This window comes from Chiloscyllium plagiosum, unplaced genomic scaffold (assembly GCF_037043375.1).
Source record: "Chiloscyllium plagiosum isolate Xiang-an unplaced genomic scaffold, Cpla_swu_hap1 HiC_scaffold_3, whole genome shotgun sequence".
NCBI classification, from domain to species: domain Eukaryota; kingdom Metazoa; phylum Chordata; class Chondrichthyes; order Orectolobiformes; family Hemiscylliidae; genus Chiloscyllium; species Chiloscyllium plagiosum.
The window spans coordinates 152,843,030-152,864,266 of NW_028270141.1; the positions used below are offsets into that span (position 1 = coordinate 152,843,030).

Here is a 21,237-nt window from a genome sequence, read left to right on the forward strand (position 1 = left end):
TGGAGAGATAGCAAGCTATCGTTTCAAGTCTAGACAACTCTTCACAAGAGCTCCGATGAAGAGCCATCTAGCACCGAAACGTTAGCTTGCTCTCTCTCCATGGATGCTACCTGGTCTGCTGTGATCTACAGCATGTTTTGCTTTCAGTACAGATTCCAGCATCTGCTGTAATTTGTTCCTGCATTGTATTACATTAGCCATTTTCCAGTTCTCCAGAAGAATTTTAATGGAACTTCACATTCATTTCCAGTTTAGATAATCTTTATTAAAATAAACTGAATGTACCTTGCTGAGACTAATTAATAGCTGAAAGCTTCAATCTTGTTAACTGATGCCATGCATTAATTGAAATAATTTTAGAATTAATATATCCACAAGAGAATCTCCAAAAGCAGTTCATTTTTCTCTGTCATTTCAAGAAAATCAAAGATGTAGCATATGCTTTTGAGAGGTCAAATATGAATAAAACTTTAATTTAAATCATGATCGTAAAATACCTCATGTGCCAAGTAATCAGGGGGCAGCTTTCGCAGCATACTGTCAGCCAACTTAAAGACAGTGGCTTCTCGAGTCTCTCCTCCTCCTCCAGAAGTTTCTTTCGGCTGAATATTGGTGATTGTGTTGAGAATTTCAGCTGCAGTATTACTCTGGTACCTGAAGAAAAAGACAGCAATGAATGTTGGTGCTTCTTTGAAGATTTGAGAATGATGCTTGTTTCCTTAGCCAGCATTTTGGGTTCCTTTTAGCAATTTGCAGCCAATGATCGTAACTTGTCAGTGCGCTGCTCTGATTATTCCACTGGTTTAGGTCAGGACTTAAAGCATCTAATCACTGTCGGGGACAGAAAAGGTTTACCAGGATGTTAGGTGATATTAGTTATGAAGAAAGATTGGATAGTCGGAGATTGTTTTCACTGGAATGCAGGAGTTTGAGGGGCGAACTGATCGAAGTTTGTAAGAGTGTGAATGGCATGGATAGAGTGGAAAGTATGAGGCTTTTTCTCAGGGTGGGAGGGGTCAGTTACTAGTTCAAGGTGAGGGAGGAAGGGAGCATTTAAAGGAGATGTGTGAGACACATTTTTCACACAAATGGTGCCTGCAAAGTTCTGGCAGAGGAGGTGGTGGAAGCAGGCACGATAACAGCATTCAAAAAACAAATGGATGAATACACAATTAGGAAGAGAATAGAGGGCCACAGATCCTGTAAGTGAAGACAGTTTTAGTATAGAAGGGCAAAACATGTTTTGGTGCAAATTGGAGGGCTCAAGGCTTGTTTCTGTGCTGTATTGATCTTTGTTCTTGGTTCACATTCATGAGTTTCATCTTTAGTTTGTGAAGTTTGTCAGTCTCAGGAAAGACATGACTAGGGAAGTTAACATTGGCCACAATGCCTGAAGATTGGGTAGTAGACAATTGGTTTAGGTTTCTGCCTCTGATGGCTAGCCAATGATTTGTGTTGGAAGTGCATCTGGATAAGACTTTTAAAAAAAGTAAATTGCTGGAAATAATCAATGAATAATTGCTGGGCCCCTTGCTGAGATATTTGTGTCAGCGATAGCCATGGTTGAGGTGCCAGGGAATGGAGAGTGGCTAATGTGGTGCCATTGTTAATAAAAGGTAGTAAGGTAAAAACAGGGAACTATAGACTGGTGAGCCTGACATCAATGATAGGTACTTACTGGAGAGGATTCTGAGGTACAGGATTTACATGTATTTATAAAGATAAGGACTGATTAGGGGCAGCCAACATGGCTTAGTGCATGGGAAATCATGTCTCACTAACTTGATTGAGTTTTTTGAAGAAATGACAAAGAAGATTGATGAAGACAAAATGGTGAATGCTGTCCATATGGACTTCAGCAAGGCAATTGACAAGGTTCTGCATGGTGGACTGGTTAGATTAGACTCCCTACAGTATGGAAACAGGCCCTTCGGCCCAACAAGTCCACATCGACCCTCCAAAGAGTAACCCACCCAAACCCATTCCCCCACCCTAAATTTACCCCTAACACTACGGGCAACTTAGCATGGCCAATCCACCTGACCTGCATATCTTTGGATTGTGGGAGGAAACCAGACCATCCAGAGGAAACCCACACAGGCACGGGGAAAATGTGCAAACTCCGCACACAGTCGCCCAAGGCAGGAATCAAACCCAGGTCCCTGGAACTGTGAGGCAGCAGTGCTAACCACTGAGCCACTGTGTCGATCACTTGGAATCCAGGGAGAGCTAGCCACTTGGCACAAAATTGGTTTGAAGTTCAGAGACAGAGTAGTGTTAGAGGGTTTTCAGACTGGAGGCCTGTGACCAGCAGTGGGCTGCAAAGATCGGTGCTGGGTCCACAGCTTTGTGTCATTTATATGAATGATTTGCATGTGAATATAGGAGAAATGGTTAGTTAGTTTGCAGATGAACCAAAATTAGTGGCGTAGTGACTGTGGCGACTGACTGTGTGGAGTTTGCACGTTCTCCCCGTGTCTGCGTGGGTTTCCTCCGGGTGCTCCGGTTTCCTCCCACAGTCCAAAGATGTGCAGGGTCAGGTGAATTGGCCATACTAAATTGCCCGTAGTGTTAGGTAAGGGGTAAATGTAGGGGTATGGGTGGGTTTCGCTTCGGCGGGTCGGTGTGGACTTGTTGGGCCGAAGGGCCTGTTTCCACACTGTAATCTAATCTAATCTAATCTAATCTAAAGTGGACAGTGAAGAAAGTTATCTCAGAGTACAATGGAACCCTGATCAGATGGGCAAAGGAGTGGCAGATGGAGTTAATTTAGATAAATGTAAGGTGTTGTATTTTGGAAAGGCAAATCAGAGCAGGACTTATACACTCGATGGTAGGGTCCTGGGGAGTGTTGCTGAAGAAAGAGACTTTGGGATGCAGGTTCATAGTTCCTTGAAAGTGGAGTCGTGGGGAAACAGGATAGTGAAGAAGGTATTTGGTGCGCTCTTCTTTATTAGTCAGTGCACTGAGTATAGGAGTTGGGAGGTCATGTTATGGCTGTCCAGGACATATGGTAAGGCCACTTTTGGTATACTGCACTCATTTCTGGTCTCCCTGCTAAATGAAAGATGTTGTTTAACTTGAAAGGTTTCAGAAAAGATTCACAAGATTTACTAGAGTGTTTGAGCTATAGGGAGAGGCTGACTGGCTATTTTCCCTGGAGCTTCGGAGGCTGAGGGGTGACTTCACAGAGGTTTGTACAGTCATGAAGGGCATGGACAGGATGAATAGCCAAGATTTTTTCTCCAGGGTAGGAGAGTCCAAAGCTAGAGGGTACAGGTTTAGGGTGAGATGAAAAAGATTTAAAAGGGACCTAAGGGACAATATTTTCATGCCAAGAGTGGTGCATTTATGGCATTTGCTGCCAGAGGAAGTGATGGAGACTGGCACAATTGCAACATTTAAAAGGCATCTGGATGAGTACATGAATAGGAAGAATATAAAGGGATATTGGCCAAATGCTGGCAAATGGGGCTAGCTTAATTTAGGTTTTGTGGCCAGCATGGACAAATTGGACTTAAGGATCTATTTCCATGCAGTGCAATTCGATGACTCTATGATTCTATAAATCAGGCAGCATCTGCGGGAGAGGAATAGAATTAAAATTTCAAGTTGATAATTTTTCAGAATTGAAGAACAATAGAAATGTAAACATTTTATTGCATTTCTGTGTGCATTTTCTTCTAACTTGATACTGAGGCTTATCTAAGTTATTGATCATGGTTAGTTAATTATGTAAGTGGACGTTTTACCTTGTGAGAGCATAATCTGTGTTTGTGTCATATGCAAACAGTTTTCAGGGAGTTTAAGTTTAGCTATTTAATAGTTCAACGTAGTTTACCTCAAGCAAATTCCTTTGAAGCTTGTCTTAGAGTCATAGAGCTGTACAGCACGGAAACAGACCCTTTGGTGCCGACCAGATATCCTAAATTAATCCAGTCCCATTTGCCAGCACTTGGCCCATATCCCTCCGAACCCTTCCTATTCATGTACCCATCCAGATGCCTTTTAAATGTTGTAATTGTACCAGCTTCCACCACTTCCTCTGGCAGCTCATTCCATGCATGTACCACCACCTGCATAAAAACGTTGCCCTTTTGGTCCCTTTTAAATCTTTCCCCTCTCATTCTAACCCTACATACTCTAGTTCTGGACTCCCCCACACCAGGGAAAAGACTTTGCCTATTTATCCTATCCATGCCCCAAATGATCTTATATATCTCTATAAGTTCACCCCTCAGATTCCAATGCTCCAGGGAAAACTGCCCCAGCCTATTCAACATCTCCCTTTGGCTCAAACACTCCAACCCTGGCAACATTCTTGTTCATCTTTTCTGAACTCTTCCAAGTTTCACAACATCCTTCCTATATGAGGAAGACCAGAATTGCACACATCATTTCAAAAGTGGCCTAACCAATGTCCTGTTCAGCTGTAACAGACCTTCCAACTCCTATACTCAATGCTCTGACCAATAAAGGAAAGCATACCAAACTCCTTTTCCACTATCCTCTCCACCTGCGACTTCACTTTCAAGGAACTATGAACCTGCACTCCAAGGTCTCTTTGTTCAGCAAAATCCCCAGGACCTTACTATTAAGTGTATAAGTCTTGTCCTGATTTGCCTTTCCAAAAGGCAGCACCTCACATTTATCTAAATTAAACTCCATCTGCCACTCCTCAACCCAATTGACCATCTGATCAAGATCCCGTTGTACTCTGAGGTAACCTTCTTCATTGTCCACTAATCTCTAATTTTGGTGTTATCTGCAAACTTAAGTAACTTAAACTTGGAACTTTTATTCTGAGATTCTTCTATTAAATCTAATGGCCTGAATGTTTCAGTCATCAGCTCTGGAAATCTTTTTAAAAAATTTTGTTGTATGTTAGAAGATTTCATTGTGAGAGAAAAACTATTTTAGCTTCTTAATAAAGTCCAGTGGTGTGAGCAAACAATTAACTTTACAATCTATGAACTATAAGATTTCATGTGATCGGGTTAGCAATTCAGATAGATAGTTGGAATGAAGAGATTGTCCTGTGGTATGATATTAGTAGACTAAGTAGATACTCACTAGAGTTCAGCAGATTTCGAGGTGATCTCATTGAAACACTAAATTCTTATGGGCCTTGACAAGGTTCAGGATTGAGAAGGTTCAGAAATTTGGTTGGGGTGTCTAACCAGGGTTTACATAAAGCAAAAAGGCCATAAGACATAGGAGTAGAGGTAGCCCATTGAGTCTAATCTATGATTTAATGAGATCACAACTGATCTGATAAACCTCGGCTTCACTTTTCTGCCTTTTTCCCAGAACCTTTCATTCCCTTAATGGTTAAAAATCTGTCTATCTCAGCCTTGAATATACTTAACAACCCATCTCTACAGCTCTCTGCGCTAAAGAATTTCACAGAGTCACTACCATCTGAGAGAAGAAATTATTCCTCAGTGCGATCTTAAGTGTGTGACCCCTTATTTTGAGAATATTCCCTTTGGTCCTACACTCTCCCACAAGAGGGAAAATCTTTTTGCATCTACCAGGTAAAGATCCCTAAGAACCTTATATGTTTCAATAGGTCACCTCTCATTCTTCTAAATTCTCATGAGTTTAGGCCCAAACTGGGATCAACCTCAACCTCACCTCAGAAGACAGTCCCTCAATTTCTGGGGTCAACCTAGTGAACCTTCTCCAATCCCAGTATATCTTTCAGTAGATAAGGTACCAAAAGATTAAAGGATCAGCCATGGCCTTACTGAATTTCAGAACAGACTGGAGGCACTAAAGACTTCTTCAGCTCCTGTTTCTTATGTTCTTATAATTATTTGTTTAAATTGCTTGATGCAGTCACTGGACTGGATAGCTGCAGATCAGCTTGACTCAGCAGCAGAGATCGATTAAAAGAGGAAAGATCAATCCTCTCACCAAATCTACAGAATCCATTCTATTCTTTTTTTAAAAGTGTATTTCTCATGAAAAAAATAGAATTTTTAATATTACAACAAATACAAAACAATACAATTCAAAACAGTACAAAAAAAACCCGAGAAAAAAGTTAAAAAAACACAATCCGACCTCATGGAAAGAACAAAGGACAAAGAAAATTTACAGTCCAGGAACAGGCCCTTTGGCCCTCCAAGTCTGAACCGATCCAAATGTCCTGTCTAAACCTGTTGGCCAATTCCTAAGCATCTGTATCCCTCTACTCCCCATCTACTCATGCATTTATCCAGACACATCTTAAATGAATCTACCGTGCCTGCCTCTACCACCTCTACTGGCAACGTGTTCCAAATGCCCACCACCCTCTGTGTGAAGTACTTGCCGCGTGTATCCCCCTTAAACTTTCCACCTCTCACCTTGAAAGTGTGACCTCTCGTTATTGAATCCTTCACCCTGGGAAAAACCTTGTCTCTATCCACCCTGTCTATACCCTTCATGATTTTGTACAAATGTATGAACACATATAGAAAAATATAGAATAAAAAAAACTAGCTATCAAACAAAATAAATAATAACCAACAACAAACTAATAAATAGTAATAACTCAATTCAGCCAAATAAGACACTCATATGTTCACAGTTCCTCCTCCCTGGATATTGGACTCATAAAGCACAATCATTACGGCTATATGAAAGTCTTTGTTAGTGGGCAGATAAATCTGTGTTAGGGTATTCCAAAAAGTGCTGCCATGACTTATAAAAATTCTCAGTTTTGTGGTGTACCATACTTGTGAGAAAATCCAAGGGAATATGCTCCATAATAATCTTCCACCAACGCAATAGGCCCGGGGGGTTTTTGGATACCCAACCTAGCAAGATATACTTCTTTATGCAAAAAGTGAGAATATTGAAAAGCTTTTTCTTATGCGCATCTGCAGGGAACACAATGGGCAGGCCCAGGAGAAGAGAGATCAGGTCCTTCTCCACCCTTACACCCAAAATTCTCTCCATTGCACCCCGCCACAGCATTCCAGTATATTTGAAGCCTATTGCATGACCAGAGACAATAAGTAAGAGTGCCCGTACAGACCTTGCACTTAGGACATGCTGAAGATACCCCTGGTTTAAATTTTGACAAATAGTCCTGAGCCAAATGGACCCTGTAGAGAATCTTCAATTGTAAAGCGTGGGTCCTATTGCAAATTAATATCTTTCTTGCCTTTTTCTAAATATATTCTCATGCCTCTGAGGAGACTTCAACACTTAGCTCTCTCTCCCACATCCTGCAGAGTCGATCAAACTCATCTGAGGAGGCACCCCTAATTGATGATATAAAGTGCTGACAGAAAATGTACTCTTAGAACTGAGCACCCCCTCTCTTGATGTCGGATTTGTAGGATCGGTCAAAAATGTAGTCTTTTTTTGTATAAAATCCCTAACTTGAAAAAATCGAAAGAGGCTTCTGTTAGGTAGCTTGTATTTCCATTTTAACTGATCGATGGACATAATTTTGTTTCCTTCAAGTAAATTGGTCATGCAAGACACAAGCTACCCAACGTTTGAATCCTGAATCTATCATCCCCGGTTGAAGACCCGTCATACCCACTAAAGGTATAACAGAAGATATTTTGCCAATATTGCCTTCCCTCTGCCGAATTGCCCTCTATGCTTTAACAGTATGGATAACTATTGGGTTATAGCAATATTCCCTAACTGTCCTCATTTCGTCCATAACAACAAGCTAGTAAAGGGGCTTCGATATCTAACCATATTGAAAGAGGGTCCCCAGAAGCCCAATCACTTACGTAGGATAAAAGTGAGCTTAGTTGGTAGCTTTTAATGTCCGGAAGGTCCACTCCCCCCAATCTGTGAGGCAGTTGCAGTTTAGCTAATTTATTGAGGGGCTGCTTACAATGCCAAATAAAGGAGCTGAACCAGCTGTTCAGTCTCCTAAATATTTGCACATTGAAAATCAGGAGGAGCATCTGTATAGGGTATAGCAAACAGAGGAGGATATTCATCTTAATAAGCACTATCCGACCCATCCACAAGACTGGAAGTGTCTCCCATCTTTGAAGGTCTTGTTTGATTTTGTCAAATAATTAACAAAATTGGCTTTGAACAGCCAATCCAGAACAGGAGTAATGAATATGCCCAAATACACAAAACCTCCCTGTGACCACTTAAATAGGGATCAATATTCACCCTCAAGATCTTGCACCTTCGTAAGACCACCGATAGGCATAGCCTCTGATTTTGCAGAATTAATCTTGCACCCAAAAAGGCGCCAAATGCACAGATGCATTGTATCAGGGAAGGCACTGAAACTGCTGGATTTGACAAAAAAATTAGGACATTGTCTGCGTACAATGAAATCTTATGTAAGTTTGATCCCACTTCTGGATCCCACATTATATTAGGATCCCTACGAATGGCCTCTGTATTGAGGCCATTCAATACAGAGGCCATATGTTCAATCACCAACGTAAAAAGCAGTACTGAAAGGGGACAGACAGCCCTGCTGGTTGCCCCTAAAATGTTAAAATTGCTTGATCGTACCCCATTGGTGATGACCGCAGCGAGACGGCCACTGTAGAGAACCTTTACCCATCTTATAAAGACTTTGCCCAAATCAAACCGCTCCAGAGTATAAAAAAGGTACAGCCACTCAACTCGGTCAAATGCCTTCTCTGCATCTAGAAAAATCACCAATCCCTGTATTGACTGTTGTTGACAAGCTTGGATTACATCAAGCAGTCTCCTCACATTATTGGAGGATCTGCGGCCCTTTGTGAAGCCTGTCTGATCCTCTTTAACTATAGTGGGTAACACAGTCTCCAGCCTTAATGCGAGAGTTTTAGAGAGGATTTTAAAGTCCGCATTTAAGAATGAAATGGATCTGCACGAAGCACAGTCCTCAAGGACCTTCCATTTTTAAGAATAAGTGAAATATTGGCCTTTCTCAGGGTAGGCGGGAGACAATCATGGCTGTATGAGTCATTAAATATATTGAGCATCAGGCCTGACAGTATGCTTATAAATTCCTTATAGAATTTGCTGGGAAGTCCATCAGGATTGGGCGGCTTTCCACTCTGAAGCTTCCTGCACCTCTTGCTCTGATAAGGGAGAATTGGGAAAAGACTCTTGCTTGGGACTCACACCCGGGAGCTCCAGATCCTTAAAAAAAGATTCATTTGGCTCACTCCTCCTCACAACCCTCAGATTGGTATAACATGAGTAAAATCTCAGGAATGCCACATTAATCTTTTTGGAGTCACATGTTATGTTCCCAGACCCTTCCCTAATCGTCGTAATGGCTTCTGGGCACTCCTTTTCCTGGCAAGATATGCTAAGTATTTGCCTGATCTGTCATCATGCTCATGTAACTTTGCTTTGCAAAGGTAAGCTCCTTCTTTGCCATCTGCTTGAGCACGGCATTCAATACAGACTGCAGCGCCATAATCCTCTGTAGTTTGATCAACGGGGGCCTGTCAAAGTAAGCCTTCTTGGCTGTCTTCAACCGTGCTTCGAGGAGATGTTGCTGCTCAGCCTTCTGCCACTTCCTACTGGCAGAGTAGGAAATAACTAACCCCCGGCATAGGCTTTGGCAGTTTCCCAAGGATGGATGGACTACTAACTGAGCCTGAGTTAATGTCGAGGAATGCCCGAAATTCCCTAGAGAAATACTTCACAAACTTATTATCCGTGAGGATAAAGAGAAGCATTTGCCTGTGCCTTGAACACACTGTAACGTCCTTAATCTTAACCAACAGGTACACTGGAGTGTGATCGGAGATGGTAATATTACCAATCATACAAGATGCCACCAAGTCCTGGGCTGCCACTGGGGTCAGAAAAAAAATCAATCCTGGATGACATTTGTGCGGATTGGAAAAAAACATAAAATTCCTGCCTGTAGGGTATAGACTCCTCCTGATGTCCACTAATCCTAACGCCACACACACATCCATTAGTTGTTTAGTTTGTACAGAGGGTATCGGGGGACCTTTGGGCAACCTGTCTACTGTGGGGTCCATGAGACAGTTAAAATCTCCCTCTATAATGATATGCTGGAACTCAAGACTGATCAGTTTAGAAAATGCATCTACCAAAACTTTGAGGGGATGAGCTGGAGGGCAATAAACATTTAAAACACCATATTCTTCCCCATTTATCAAGGCTTTAAGAATTACAAAACTCTCCTGTCTGTCTTTAACACACCCGAGTAACTTAAATGGGAGATTTCTCTTAACCAATATAGCCACTCCCCTACTTCTGGTAATAAAAGATAAAAAGTAAACCTGATCAAAGCTATTCCGCTGTAGTTTCAAATGTAGACATAACTTTCTGCAATAACATTTAAATTCCAGAGAGGAGGAATTTGAACCACAAATTGCTGAGCCTTAGTGTCACATGACCCATCAAACATAAAAATTACATAAACTAAAACTACTATATTTAACAAACCTACAAAACTATCAAAGATTAAAATCAACAAAAACCAAAAAACAAACCAACGTAGAAAGCGCCAATGGCGTTAAATAGGGGAACTCACCGCCTGCCCAAAAGGGGCAACTACCCATCCCAAACTGCCCATAAGTAGGCATCTAGCCATCACAGCTGAAAATGTGTTGCTGGAAAAGCGCAGCAGGTCAGGCAGCATCCAGGGAACAGGAGAATCGACGTTTCGGGCATAAGCCCTTCTTAAGGCTTATGCCCGAAACGTCGATTCTCCTGTTCCCTGAATGCTGCCTGACCTGCTGCGCTTTTCCAGCAACATATTTTTAGCTCTGATCTCCAGCATCTGCAGACCTCACTTTCTCCATCTAGCCATCATAACCATTTTCCCTCCTCCTAGCTAGAGCCATATGAAAACACAAGCAGAAAAGAAAGTAAATACACCATAGAATAGCAATATGAATAAAAGGGATAAATAACCCACACATTCTTTGGTATAACTTAACCTAGAAATTAAAAGTACACATCTCAACCGCTGCCAAACATATGTGAAACCAAATTATTACCATTAGGCAAAAAAGGAAAAGAAAGCTCTAACTGGACTTGCTCTTTTTTTTAAAAAACAACAAAGATATACCCAAACAACACTACTATTTGTACATACAAAATTCTTCAGATTAGGTTAATTTGTTCACAAAGTCTCTTGCCTTCTCCAACATGTCAAAGAGGTGCACAGATCCATTTAAGGTGATCCGAAGCAGAGAGTACTACATCCCAAACTCCCTCAGTCTTCTCTTGACACCATCATAAGATTTTATTTTCTGGATCACCACCGCTGGGAAGTCCTGGAAGAACATGATCTAAGAGCCCTTGTAAATTAGGGCCTTCCGATCCATCCCCTGGATTCTGGAAGCTACCATGATTCTCTCCTTATCTCTATAGTGATGAAACCGCACCAGGAGAAGATGAGGACATTGACCCAAACCTGATCACCATGTCGTGACCTGGTGTGCCCTCTCAATCTTCAAGCTTCTCAAGCCAGCCTCCCAGTTAAGGAATTTTGGCAGCCAATCCTCTATAAATTCTGCAGGCCACTCACCTTCCTTACCCTCAGGCTGACTGATGATCCAAATATTGTTTCTTCTGCCCCTGCTCTCACGATCATCCACTTGGTCACGCAAACTCCAGGGCTTGGATCCTATCCGTGGAAGAGCTAGTATCAGCTTCCACCACTGTGACTTACCCTTATCTGTCCTCTTTTCCAGGTCTCCCAGTTGCTGTTCATGCTTCTGCAGCATGATAGAGATCGGGGCCAGCTGCTCCTCTATCTGCTTACCCGACATCTCACGAGATTTCATGAGCTCCTTCACTAGGGCCTGGTAGGTAATCGAGTCCAAGGATTCTGCAGGCTGTGCCGCAAGCCTGGCCTCGGACACTCCTCCTCCCTTCTTCGGCATCGCTGGATGGCAAGAAATGCAGGTAAGTTAACTTTTCACAGTTTCCTGCGACTCCACAACCTTTCTAGAGTCCTAGGATATTGCGATGGTCCGGGATGGGTGGGTTAAAAGTTCGTGCTGCTTGTGCGATGGTGCAGAGCTCTGCAAAACCATCCTCCGAGATCGCCGCCATCTTGGATCCTCATCCCATTCTATTCTTAAGTTTCAAAAAAAACCTTAAATGCACATGTGAGAAGCTAGTACAGAGAGTAGGCCAGACAGCCGATATAAAGTGTCAATCTTGTGGAAAAAGTGAAACTCACAGACAGAAACACCACCCAGTTATTAAAAACAAATGCTGTATGTGTAAAACAATGCAGAAGTAGGGCAAAGTTGCATTGCAGCATAAAGTCAAAGGTGCTCATACAAAGATGCTGGTGCAGTACAGCAACCTGCTACATAAGGTATCTCTGATATATTCTTAGGGGAAATTGATGATCCAACCAGTTAATTCTGGCAAAAAGAAATTACATCAAAGACTTCTCATTAATTTTCAGCTTGATCCAGGGGTGAGTGTATTATGAAATTGCATACAGTGAGTGCAGAAGTATTGCTTACAGTGTACAACAGTGTAACTATATATTCCAGGAGGTCTACCACTTAAATTTAAAGATATGTCTCAAACACTCTGCAACACAATGGGTATGAATGTGTGACATCACAAAGAGAATGTAAGGGTACCTCCATTTCGATGCATCCTGTCTGTGGAGTCAGATATTTTTTCTCCACTGGAACCAGACGAATAGACCCGAGCAATCATAGAGATACCTACTCCATAGATACCTCCTTAGGGGGCGGCAAGGTGGCTCAGTGGTTAGCACTGCTGCCTCACAGCGCCAAAGACCCGGGTTTGAGCCCTACCTCGGGCGACTCTCTGTGTGGAGTTTGCACATTCTCCCCATGTCTGTGTGGGTTTCCTCCGGTTGCTCCGGTTTCCTCCCACAATCCAAAGATGTGCAAGTTAGGTGGATTGGCCATGCTGAATTGTCCATAGGGTTAGGTGTATTAGTCAGAGGGAAATATAGGGGAATGGGTCTGGGTGGGTTACTCTTCGGAGGGTCGGTGTGGACTAGTTGGGCCAAAGGCCTGTTTCCATACTACAGGGAATCTAATCCAATTACATTCATCTACTTCCCAGCAGACCACAGAAAGTCTTCCACCAAGAGGGCTGAAGAAAGTTCTCTCGTTGTCTTTTATGGAGTCAATGGATAGGAGTTTCTACTTGTTAACCATTTTAAGTGTATTTCTGTGCTTATTGCATGTTATGTAGATAATTGTTAATTGTAGCATTGTACATACTTTATGAAAAGAACGATAAAATGTTAGATTGTCCTTGCTGGCTTGACACAAATACTGCTAAGAAAGGAAATCTCACAATATAATGCTTTGTACAGAATGTGGAGGCTTTTGATTTAATTTGTTTTGAAAGTTTTGTTGTTTTATTTAAAGAGAAGAAAATATGTTATTTATGTACTAATTTTCTTTCATTGCACACAGGTGGTAGGCAGTAACCAGACTAAAACTGTAATTGTTGGGTTAGGAGATGCATGCTTGTGATGTATAACTCTGTAAATAAATATAAAAGTACGTAAGGATTGGTTTCAGTTTCATACTTCATCACTATTCACAGGAAGAGTGCAACAACTGGAACAGAATCTTCAATCCTTTCCTGCTTCTTAACTCCCATTGTGTTGAGGTAACAACAATCTGTGACCAAAGTCAATGGAAGGGGAAGTGGCGCAACAAAGATTAGTATTACTTAATTATACCTATGGCTCCAGAGATGTACGAGTCATTATCCTTTATACATGGTAAGACTTGAAATGAACAACAATGCAGGCCTCCCATTAGAAGCAAGTTGCTTTTACACCATGCTTCCCTGAGCCCTGTGCTGTATATGCCCTTGCTACATCTGTATTATTTGGCAAAGGCTGTAGCTCATTTATTACCAGGGAATAGAGAACAATAATAAGCTATCTTTGCCGAATCCTCAAGTATTAGGCAAGAGTTAACTCAAATCCTACTTACGTGATGTCAGCATTTGGGTGTAGGCCAAACACCTGAGGGGTGTCAACAGCGGGTAATGTCTGAATATACTCTAAATAGGATTCCACACTGGCACAGATTGGGATGATATAATTAGTGTAGAAGTTGAACTTGGGATCAAATGTCTTCTCACTGAACCACACCTAAATAACAAATCCACAAAACATTACATTACGCGTATTTTACCTCAAAATGCAAGTTATTCCCTTAAACTAAGTTGCTAGATATCCTATTGAAGAAATAATAATTTAAGTTAAAATAAACTAACCAATTTACCTGAGAAAGTACTTATACTTTGTGGTTTAATAACTGTGATGAGATAGATCTGAAGAGCTATAAGAAAAATCTTCATAAATGACAAAGCAGAATAATTAGGCAAATTATTAAAGAATGATGCAGAACTGGTAATCTCCAAATCTACCATTTCTTTGGACGTAGGTTTGCTCGCTGAGCTGGAAGGTTCTTTCCAGACGTTTCATCACCCTATTAGGTAACATCTTCAGTGGAGAAAGTGAGGACTGCAGATGCTGGAGATAAGAGCTGAAAATGTGTTGCTGGAAAAGCGCAGCAGGTCAGGTAGCATCCAAGGAGCAGGAGAATCGATTCCCGAAGAAGGGCTCATGCCCGAAACGCTGATTCTCCAACATCTTCAGTGGGCCTCAGTCGAAGCAATGCTGATAATTCCTGCTTTCTATTTATATGTTTGGGTTTCTTTGGGTTGGTTATGTCATTTCCTGTGGCGATGTCATTTCCTGTGGTGAAGTTACTTCCTGTTCTTTTTCTCAGGGGGTGGTAGATGGGGTCTAACTCGATGTGTTATTTGATAGAGTTCTGGTTGGTATGCCATGTTTCTAGGAATTCTCGTGCGTGTCTCTGTTTGGCTTATCCTAGGATGGATGTGTTGTCCCAGTCGAAGTGGTGTCCTTCCTCATCCATATGTAAGGATACTAGTGAGAGAGGGTCATGTCTTTTTGTGGCTAATTGGTGTTCATGTATCCTGGTGGCTAGTTTTCTGCCTGTTTGTCCAATGTTGTGTTTGTTATAGACCTTGCATGGTATTTTGTAAATGACATTAATTTTTTTACAAAATACCGTGCAAGGTCTGTAACATACATACTTTTGAAGAAGGACACCACTTCCACTGGGATAACACATCCATCCTAGGACGAGCCAAACAAAGGCACGCATGAGAATTTCTAGAAGCATGGCATTCTAACCGGAACTCTATCAACAAACAACTTGAGTTAGACCCCATCTACCACCCCCTGAGAAAAAGAAAGGAAGTGACTTCACCACAAGAAATGGCATCACCACAGGAATTGACATCACCAACCCAAAGAAACCCAAACATATAAATAGAAAGCAAGAATTATCAGCAGTGCTTCGCCTGACGCCCACTGAAAATGTTACCTCGTAGGGTGACGAAACATCTGGAAATGAACCTTGCAGCTCAGTGAGCAAACCTATATCCAGAACCTCAATCTGAGCTATAACCCTTCTCAAAACTCACTACCATTTCTCTACTTTCTACTGTCAACGTAGGACCAATCTACTGCAAGAATATTATGTACACAGTAAGATAATAGAGGAGGAGGAGGGATAGTGAATGGAATTTAAAGGTTGTGAGGGTAAGCTTGTTGATTGACTGAAGAGTTGGTAACAATAATTGGCCTGTTGAGATTCAACTACAGTGAGACAGTGTGCTGCCAGCAAGGTTCCCAGATCCAGTGAGGCTTCTCCTGCAACAACCTCTTCAGTCCAGTGCAAGTGCTACCTTTGAGAGACACCAGCCAATCAGAGGCCCTATACTGAAACTATCACAATCCTTCAGTCTGATTAATTAAGGAGATACATGGTTGTTTGGTGGTGCAGAATTCTGCTGATCGGACCACCACCCATGATCTTCTGACTGTCTTTATGACCCATTAATCTCTCCCATATTAGATGCTCCATGATGTAATCACTCCCCCACTGGTCTAAACACTTCTATTCATCTTGAGACCATTCTTTACCCCCTCTTATGATAGGTCAGAAGTCAGTGTAAGATGCACATTTAGTGTGAAGGAGACTTCGCCTGACTGACACAGGGTGAGAATTTGGGTCAAAATGGGAATTGAGGGCATGGGGATTTAATTAATGTGTACCACATAAAATAAAGTCTCCAGATGACAGCCAAGTGGGTCAGGAAATAAAACATGGATTAAGAGTCGTACTGCACAGAAACTAATGGCAGAATGATTCATGTGGGCAGGGCAAGCATTGATTGGAAATTAAGATCGGACTGTATTTCTAATCTAGGAATCCTCTGATCAGTATTCCAGTTTGGAAGCTGAGGGCAATGGTTCACCCAGGATGTACAGCCAGAGCCAAGATCATGGCATCACAGATCTCTTTTGGTGCCTCTTTTGTTTTAAACCCAGCACCAGGGTCCTGGGTTCGATTCCCGCTTGTCTGTGTGGAGTTTGCATATTCTCCCTGTGTCTGCGTGGGTTTCCTCCAGGTGCTCCGGTTTCCTCCCACAATCCAAAAATGTGCAGGTCAGGTGAATTGGCCATGCTAAATTTCCCACAGTGTTAGGGCGTTAGTCAGGGGTAAATATAGGGGAGGGGAATAGGTCTGGGTGGGTTTCACTTCAGAGGGGCGGTGTGGACTTGTTGGGCTGAAGGGCCTGTTCCACGGTGTAGAGAATCTAATCTAATCTAATCTCTCAGCTGTACAGGGGAGGAGGAAGCAGAATGAAAGAACAATTTATCCAATACTCAGTGTTTCAGAAGGATAGACAGGAGGGAAAGGAGGTGGTGTAGTTTTGTTAGTAAAGGTTGAAATCAATACTGTAGTGAGAATTGATATCAGCATGGAGATCCAGGCGTAGAATCAGCCTACGTAGCAATAAGAAATAGCAAGGGAAAAATGTCCCTGTTGGGAGTATCTATCAGTCCCCAAATAGTAGTTCCACAATGGAGCACAGTATATTGTTGGGTGGCATAGTGGATAGCTCTGCTGTCTCACAGAGCCAGGGACTCGGGTTTCATTCCACCCGTGGGCAACTGTCTGTGTGGAGTTTGCACATTCTCCCTGTATCTTTATGGGTTTCCTCCCACAGTCCAAAGATGTACAGGTTAGGTGGATTGGCCATGCTGAATTGCCCATCGTGTTAACGGATGTGTAGGCTAGGTGCGTTAGTTACAGTAATAGGGAAGGGGAAAGAGTCTGGGTGAATTGCTTTTCGGAGGGCCAGTGTGGACTTCTTGGGCCAAATGGCCTGTTTCCACACTTTAGGGATTCTATGATTCTATGACAATATGCTTTGGATACAACCAGGGAGTAGACCATTCTGGATTTGGCATTGTATAATGAGGTGAGATTAGTTAATGATCTCATTGTAAAAGATTTTCCAGGTAAGAGTGATCATAGCAACCTAGAATTTCAAACGCAGTTGGACGGCGAGAAATTGGAGACTCCTACTAGTGCTTTGGTGTTAAGCAAAGGTACTTACATAGGCATGAGGACAGATTTGGTCCAACTGGACTGGGCAAGAACACAAAGTTGATGAGCAGTGGCAGGTGCTTAAGGAGACATTCAATTGCTCCCAACTAAAATATATTCCAGAGAGGAAGATTGTGAGAGAGGAAAAATTATTTATGGTTAAGCGAAGAAGTGAAAGATTTCATAAAGAAAAGGTCTGGCATATTGCAAAGGATGGCACTAAAATAGATAGAAAAGTAAATTGCAATGAAGAAATAAGAATTTTGCAAATGGATATGGATAGGCTGGTGAATTGACCAAAACGTGATAGATGAAGTTTAATGTGAGTAAGAATGAGATTATCCACTTTTGACAGAGAAACAGAAAGGCAGCCTACTATTTAAGGGGAGAGAAACTTCAGAGTGCATCAGTGCAGAGGGACCTGGGTGTCCTCATGCATGAATTGCAGAAAACTAATATGATGGTAATCAGGAAAACAAACAGAATTTTGGTATTTATTGCTAAAAAAAACAAGTACAAAAATAGGAAAGTATTTCTGAAACTGTACAAAGAATTAGTGAGACCACACCTGGAGTCCTGCGTACAAAATTGGTCCTCTTATTGAGCCATTGTATTGGAAGCACTTCAGATGGGGTTGATTTCAGGTGTGGGATTTGTATTATAAAGGGAGACTGAGCAGTTTAGGCCTATGGAGTTTAGGAAAATGACAGAAGATCTAATTGAGGAATGTAAGATGCTAAAGGGATAGACAAAGCAGAGATACAAAGGATGTTTTCTCATGTGGTGCAATCTAGAACAAAACAAATCATAGTTTGGAGATAAGGAGGAACAGATTTAAAACAGGGATGAGGAAAAAATACTTCTCTCAAAGGGACATGAATCTGTGGAATTCCCTCTCCAAGAGTGTAACAGATGCTGGTACATTGAATAAATTTAAGGATGACACAGACAGAGTTTTAATTAATAACAGGTTGAAGGGCAGGAAAGTGGAGTTGAGGCCGAGATGAGATCAGCCATGATTGTATCAAATGGTGGAGTAGGGTTGAGGGGCTGAACTGCAGATGTTTCATCACCATCGTCAGTGCGCTTCCGGTGAAGTGTTGCTTTTCTGTCCCGTTTGCTATTTATGTGTCCTGGTTTGCTGAGGGAGGTGGTATCATTTCTGGTTCTGTTTCTTAGTGGTTGCTATATGGACACTAATGCTACATGTTTATTCATAGAGTTCTGGATTGAGTCCCTGGCCTCCATGAATTCACGTGCAGTCTTTGTTTGGCTTGTTCTGGGATGGATACGTTGTCCCAGTCAAATTGGTGTCTTTCTTTGTCTGCATGTATGGATACAAGTGATATTTGATCATGTCTCTTAGTGACTATGCCATCCACAACCGAATCACCTCTGAGGATTTCCTGTCCACAGAATCCAACCTCATTGTCCGTGAACCTGCACTACCTGATTCTACCTTCTTCCTAAGATTCACAACCTGACTGTCCCAGTCGACCCATTGTCTCAGCCTGCACCTGTTCCACCAAACTCATCACTTCCTAACTTGACACTGTCCTGTCTCCTTTAGTGCAGGAACTCCCCACCTACAATTGTGACACCACCCTCCCTTTCACCTCCTACGAGATCTTTGTTTCCACAGCCGCCAACGCCTCATCTTTGCCATGGACATCGATCCGGCACAACGAAGGTGTCCAAGATCTCCATTTCTTCCTCTCACCCATCCGAACCAGTACCCTTCCTCCGACACCCTCATCCGCCCCGCTGAACTGGTTCTCTCCCTCAACAACTTCTCCTTCCAATCCTCCCACTTCCTCCAAACCAAAGGGGTGGCGATGGGAACCCGCAAGCGACCCAGCTATGCCTGCCTGTTTGTTGGATACGTGGAACAATCCATCTTCCGTTCCACCGGCACCACCCTCCACCTGTTCTTCCACTACATCGATGATTGTATCAGCGCTGCCTTGTGCTTCCAAGAGGAGATTGAACAATTCATCAACTTTACCAAAATCTTCCACCCTAACTTCAAATTCACCTGGACCATCTCAGACAGCTCCCTCCCCTCCCTGGACCTCTTCATCACCGTCTCTGGCGACCTACTAACCATAGACATCTGCTACAAACCCACCAACTCCCACAGCTACCTAGACTACACCTCCTCCCACCCTACCTCCTGCAACAATGCTATCATCTATTCCCAATTCCTCCGCTTCCGCCGCATCTGTTCTGAGGATGACCAATTCCACCTCAGAAAGGCCCAGATGGCCTCCTTCTTCCACGATCGCAACTTCCCTTCCTACGTGGTTGATGATGCCCTCCAGCACATCTCCTCCACTTCACGCACCACTGGCCTTGAACCCCACCCCTCCCAATGTAACAAGGACGGAACCCCCCTGGTCGTCACCTTCCACTCCACCAACCTCTTCATACATTGCATCATCCTCTGCCACTTTCACCACCTCCAAACGGATCGAACCACTAAAGATATATTTCCCTCCCCAACCCTATCAGTGTTCCAGAAAGACCATTCGCTCTGCGACTCCCTCTCAGGTCCACACCCCAACGAATCCCACTTAGAACATAGAACATAGAACATAGAAGAATACAGCGCAGTACAGGCCCTTGGGCCCTCGATGTTGCGCCGATCCAAGCCCACCTAAACTACACTAACCCACTATCCTCCATATACCTATCCAATGCCCTCTTAAATGCCCATAAAGAGGGAGAGTCCACCACTGTTACTGGCAGGGCATTCCATGAACTAACGACTCGCTGAGTGAAGAACCTACCCCTAACATCAGTCCTATATCTACTCCCCCTTAATTTAAAGCTATGCCCCCTTGTAATACCCGACTCAATACGCGGGAAAAGGTTCATACTGTCGACCCTATCTAACCCCCTAATCATCTTGTACACCTCAATCAAGTCACCCCTAAACCTTCTTTTCTCTAATGAAAACAGCCCCAAGTGCCTCAGTCTTTCCTCATACGATTTTCCTTCCATACCAGGCAACATCCTGGTAAACCTCCTCTGCACCCGTTCCAATGCCTCCACATCCTTCCTATAGTATGGCGACCAAAACTGCACACAATATTCCAGATGCGGCCGTACCAGAGTCTTATACAACTGCATCATGACCTCAGGACTCCGGAACTCAATTCCTCTACCAATAAAAGCCAGTACGCCATATGCCTTCCTCACCGCACTATTTACCTGGGTGGCAACTTTCAGAGATCTGTGTACATGGACACCAAGATCCCTCTGCTCATCCACACTACCAAGTATCCGACCATTAGCCCAGTACCCCATCTTTTTGTTATTCTTCCCAAAGTGAATCACCTCGCACTTAGCTACATTGAATTCCATCTGCCACCTTTCTGCCCAGCTCTGCAGCTTCTCTATATCCTGCTGTAACCTGCCACATGCTTCCTCACTGTCAACAACTCCTCCGACTTTCGTGTCATCCGCAAACTTGCTCACCCAACCTTCTAACCCCTCTTCCAGGTCATTTATAAAAATGACAAACAGCAATGGTCCCAAAACAGATCCTTGCGGAACACCGCTAGTGACGGCACTCCATGAAGAAACTTTGCCATCAACTACTACCCTCTGTCTTCTTCCATCCAGCCAATTCCTAATCCAAACCTCCAACTCACCCTCAATGCCATATCTCCGTATTTTCTGCAGTAGCCTACCATGGGGAACCTTATCAAACGCCTTACTAAAATCCATATATACCACATCTACCGCTTTCCCCTCATCAACCTCCTTCGTCACCTTTTCAAAGAATTCAATAAGGTTTGTGAGGCACGAC

At 42.8% G+C, this 21,237-nt stretch overlaps 1 protein-coding gene across 1 annotated transcript in view; it reads right to left on the reverse strand.

Annotated features, from left to right (window-relative positions):
• The window catches only part of LOC122540179 (dynein axonemal heavy chain 8-like), a 1,258,818-nt gene that overhangs the window by 23,999 nt on the left and 1,213,582 nt on the right, over positions 1–21,237 (reverse strand). The window contains exons 87-88 of the mRNA XM_087976819.1: positions 13,920–14,080; positions 498–654 (exon numbers count right to left, since the gene is read on the reverse strand). Coding sequence (XP_087832945.1) covers positions 498–654; positions 13,920–14,080 — 318 coding nt within the window. The remainder of the gene's footprint in view (positions 1–497; positions 655–13,919; positions 14,081–21,237) is intronic.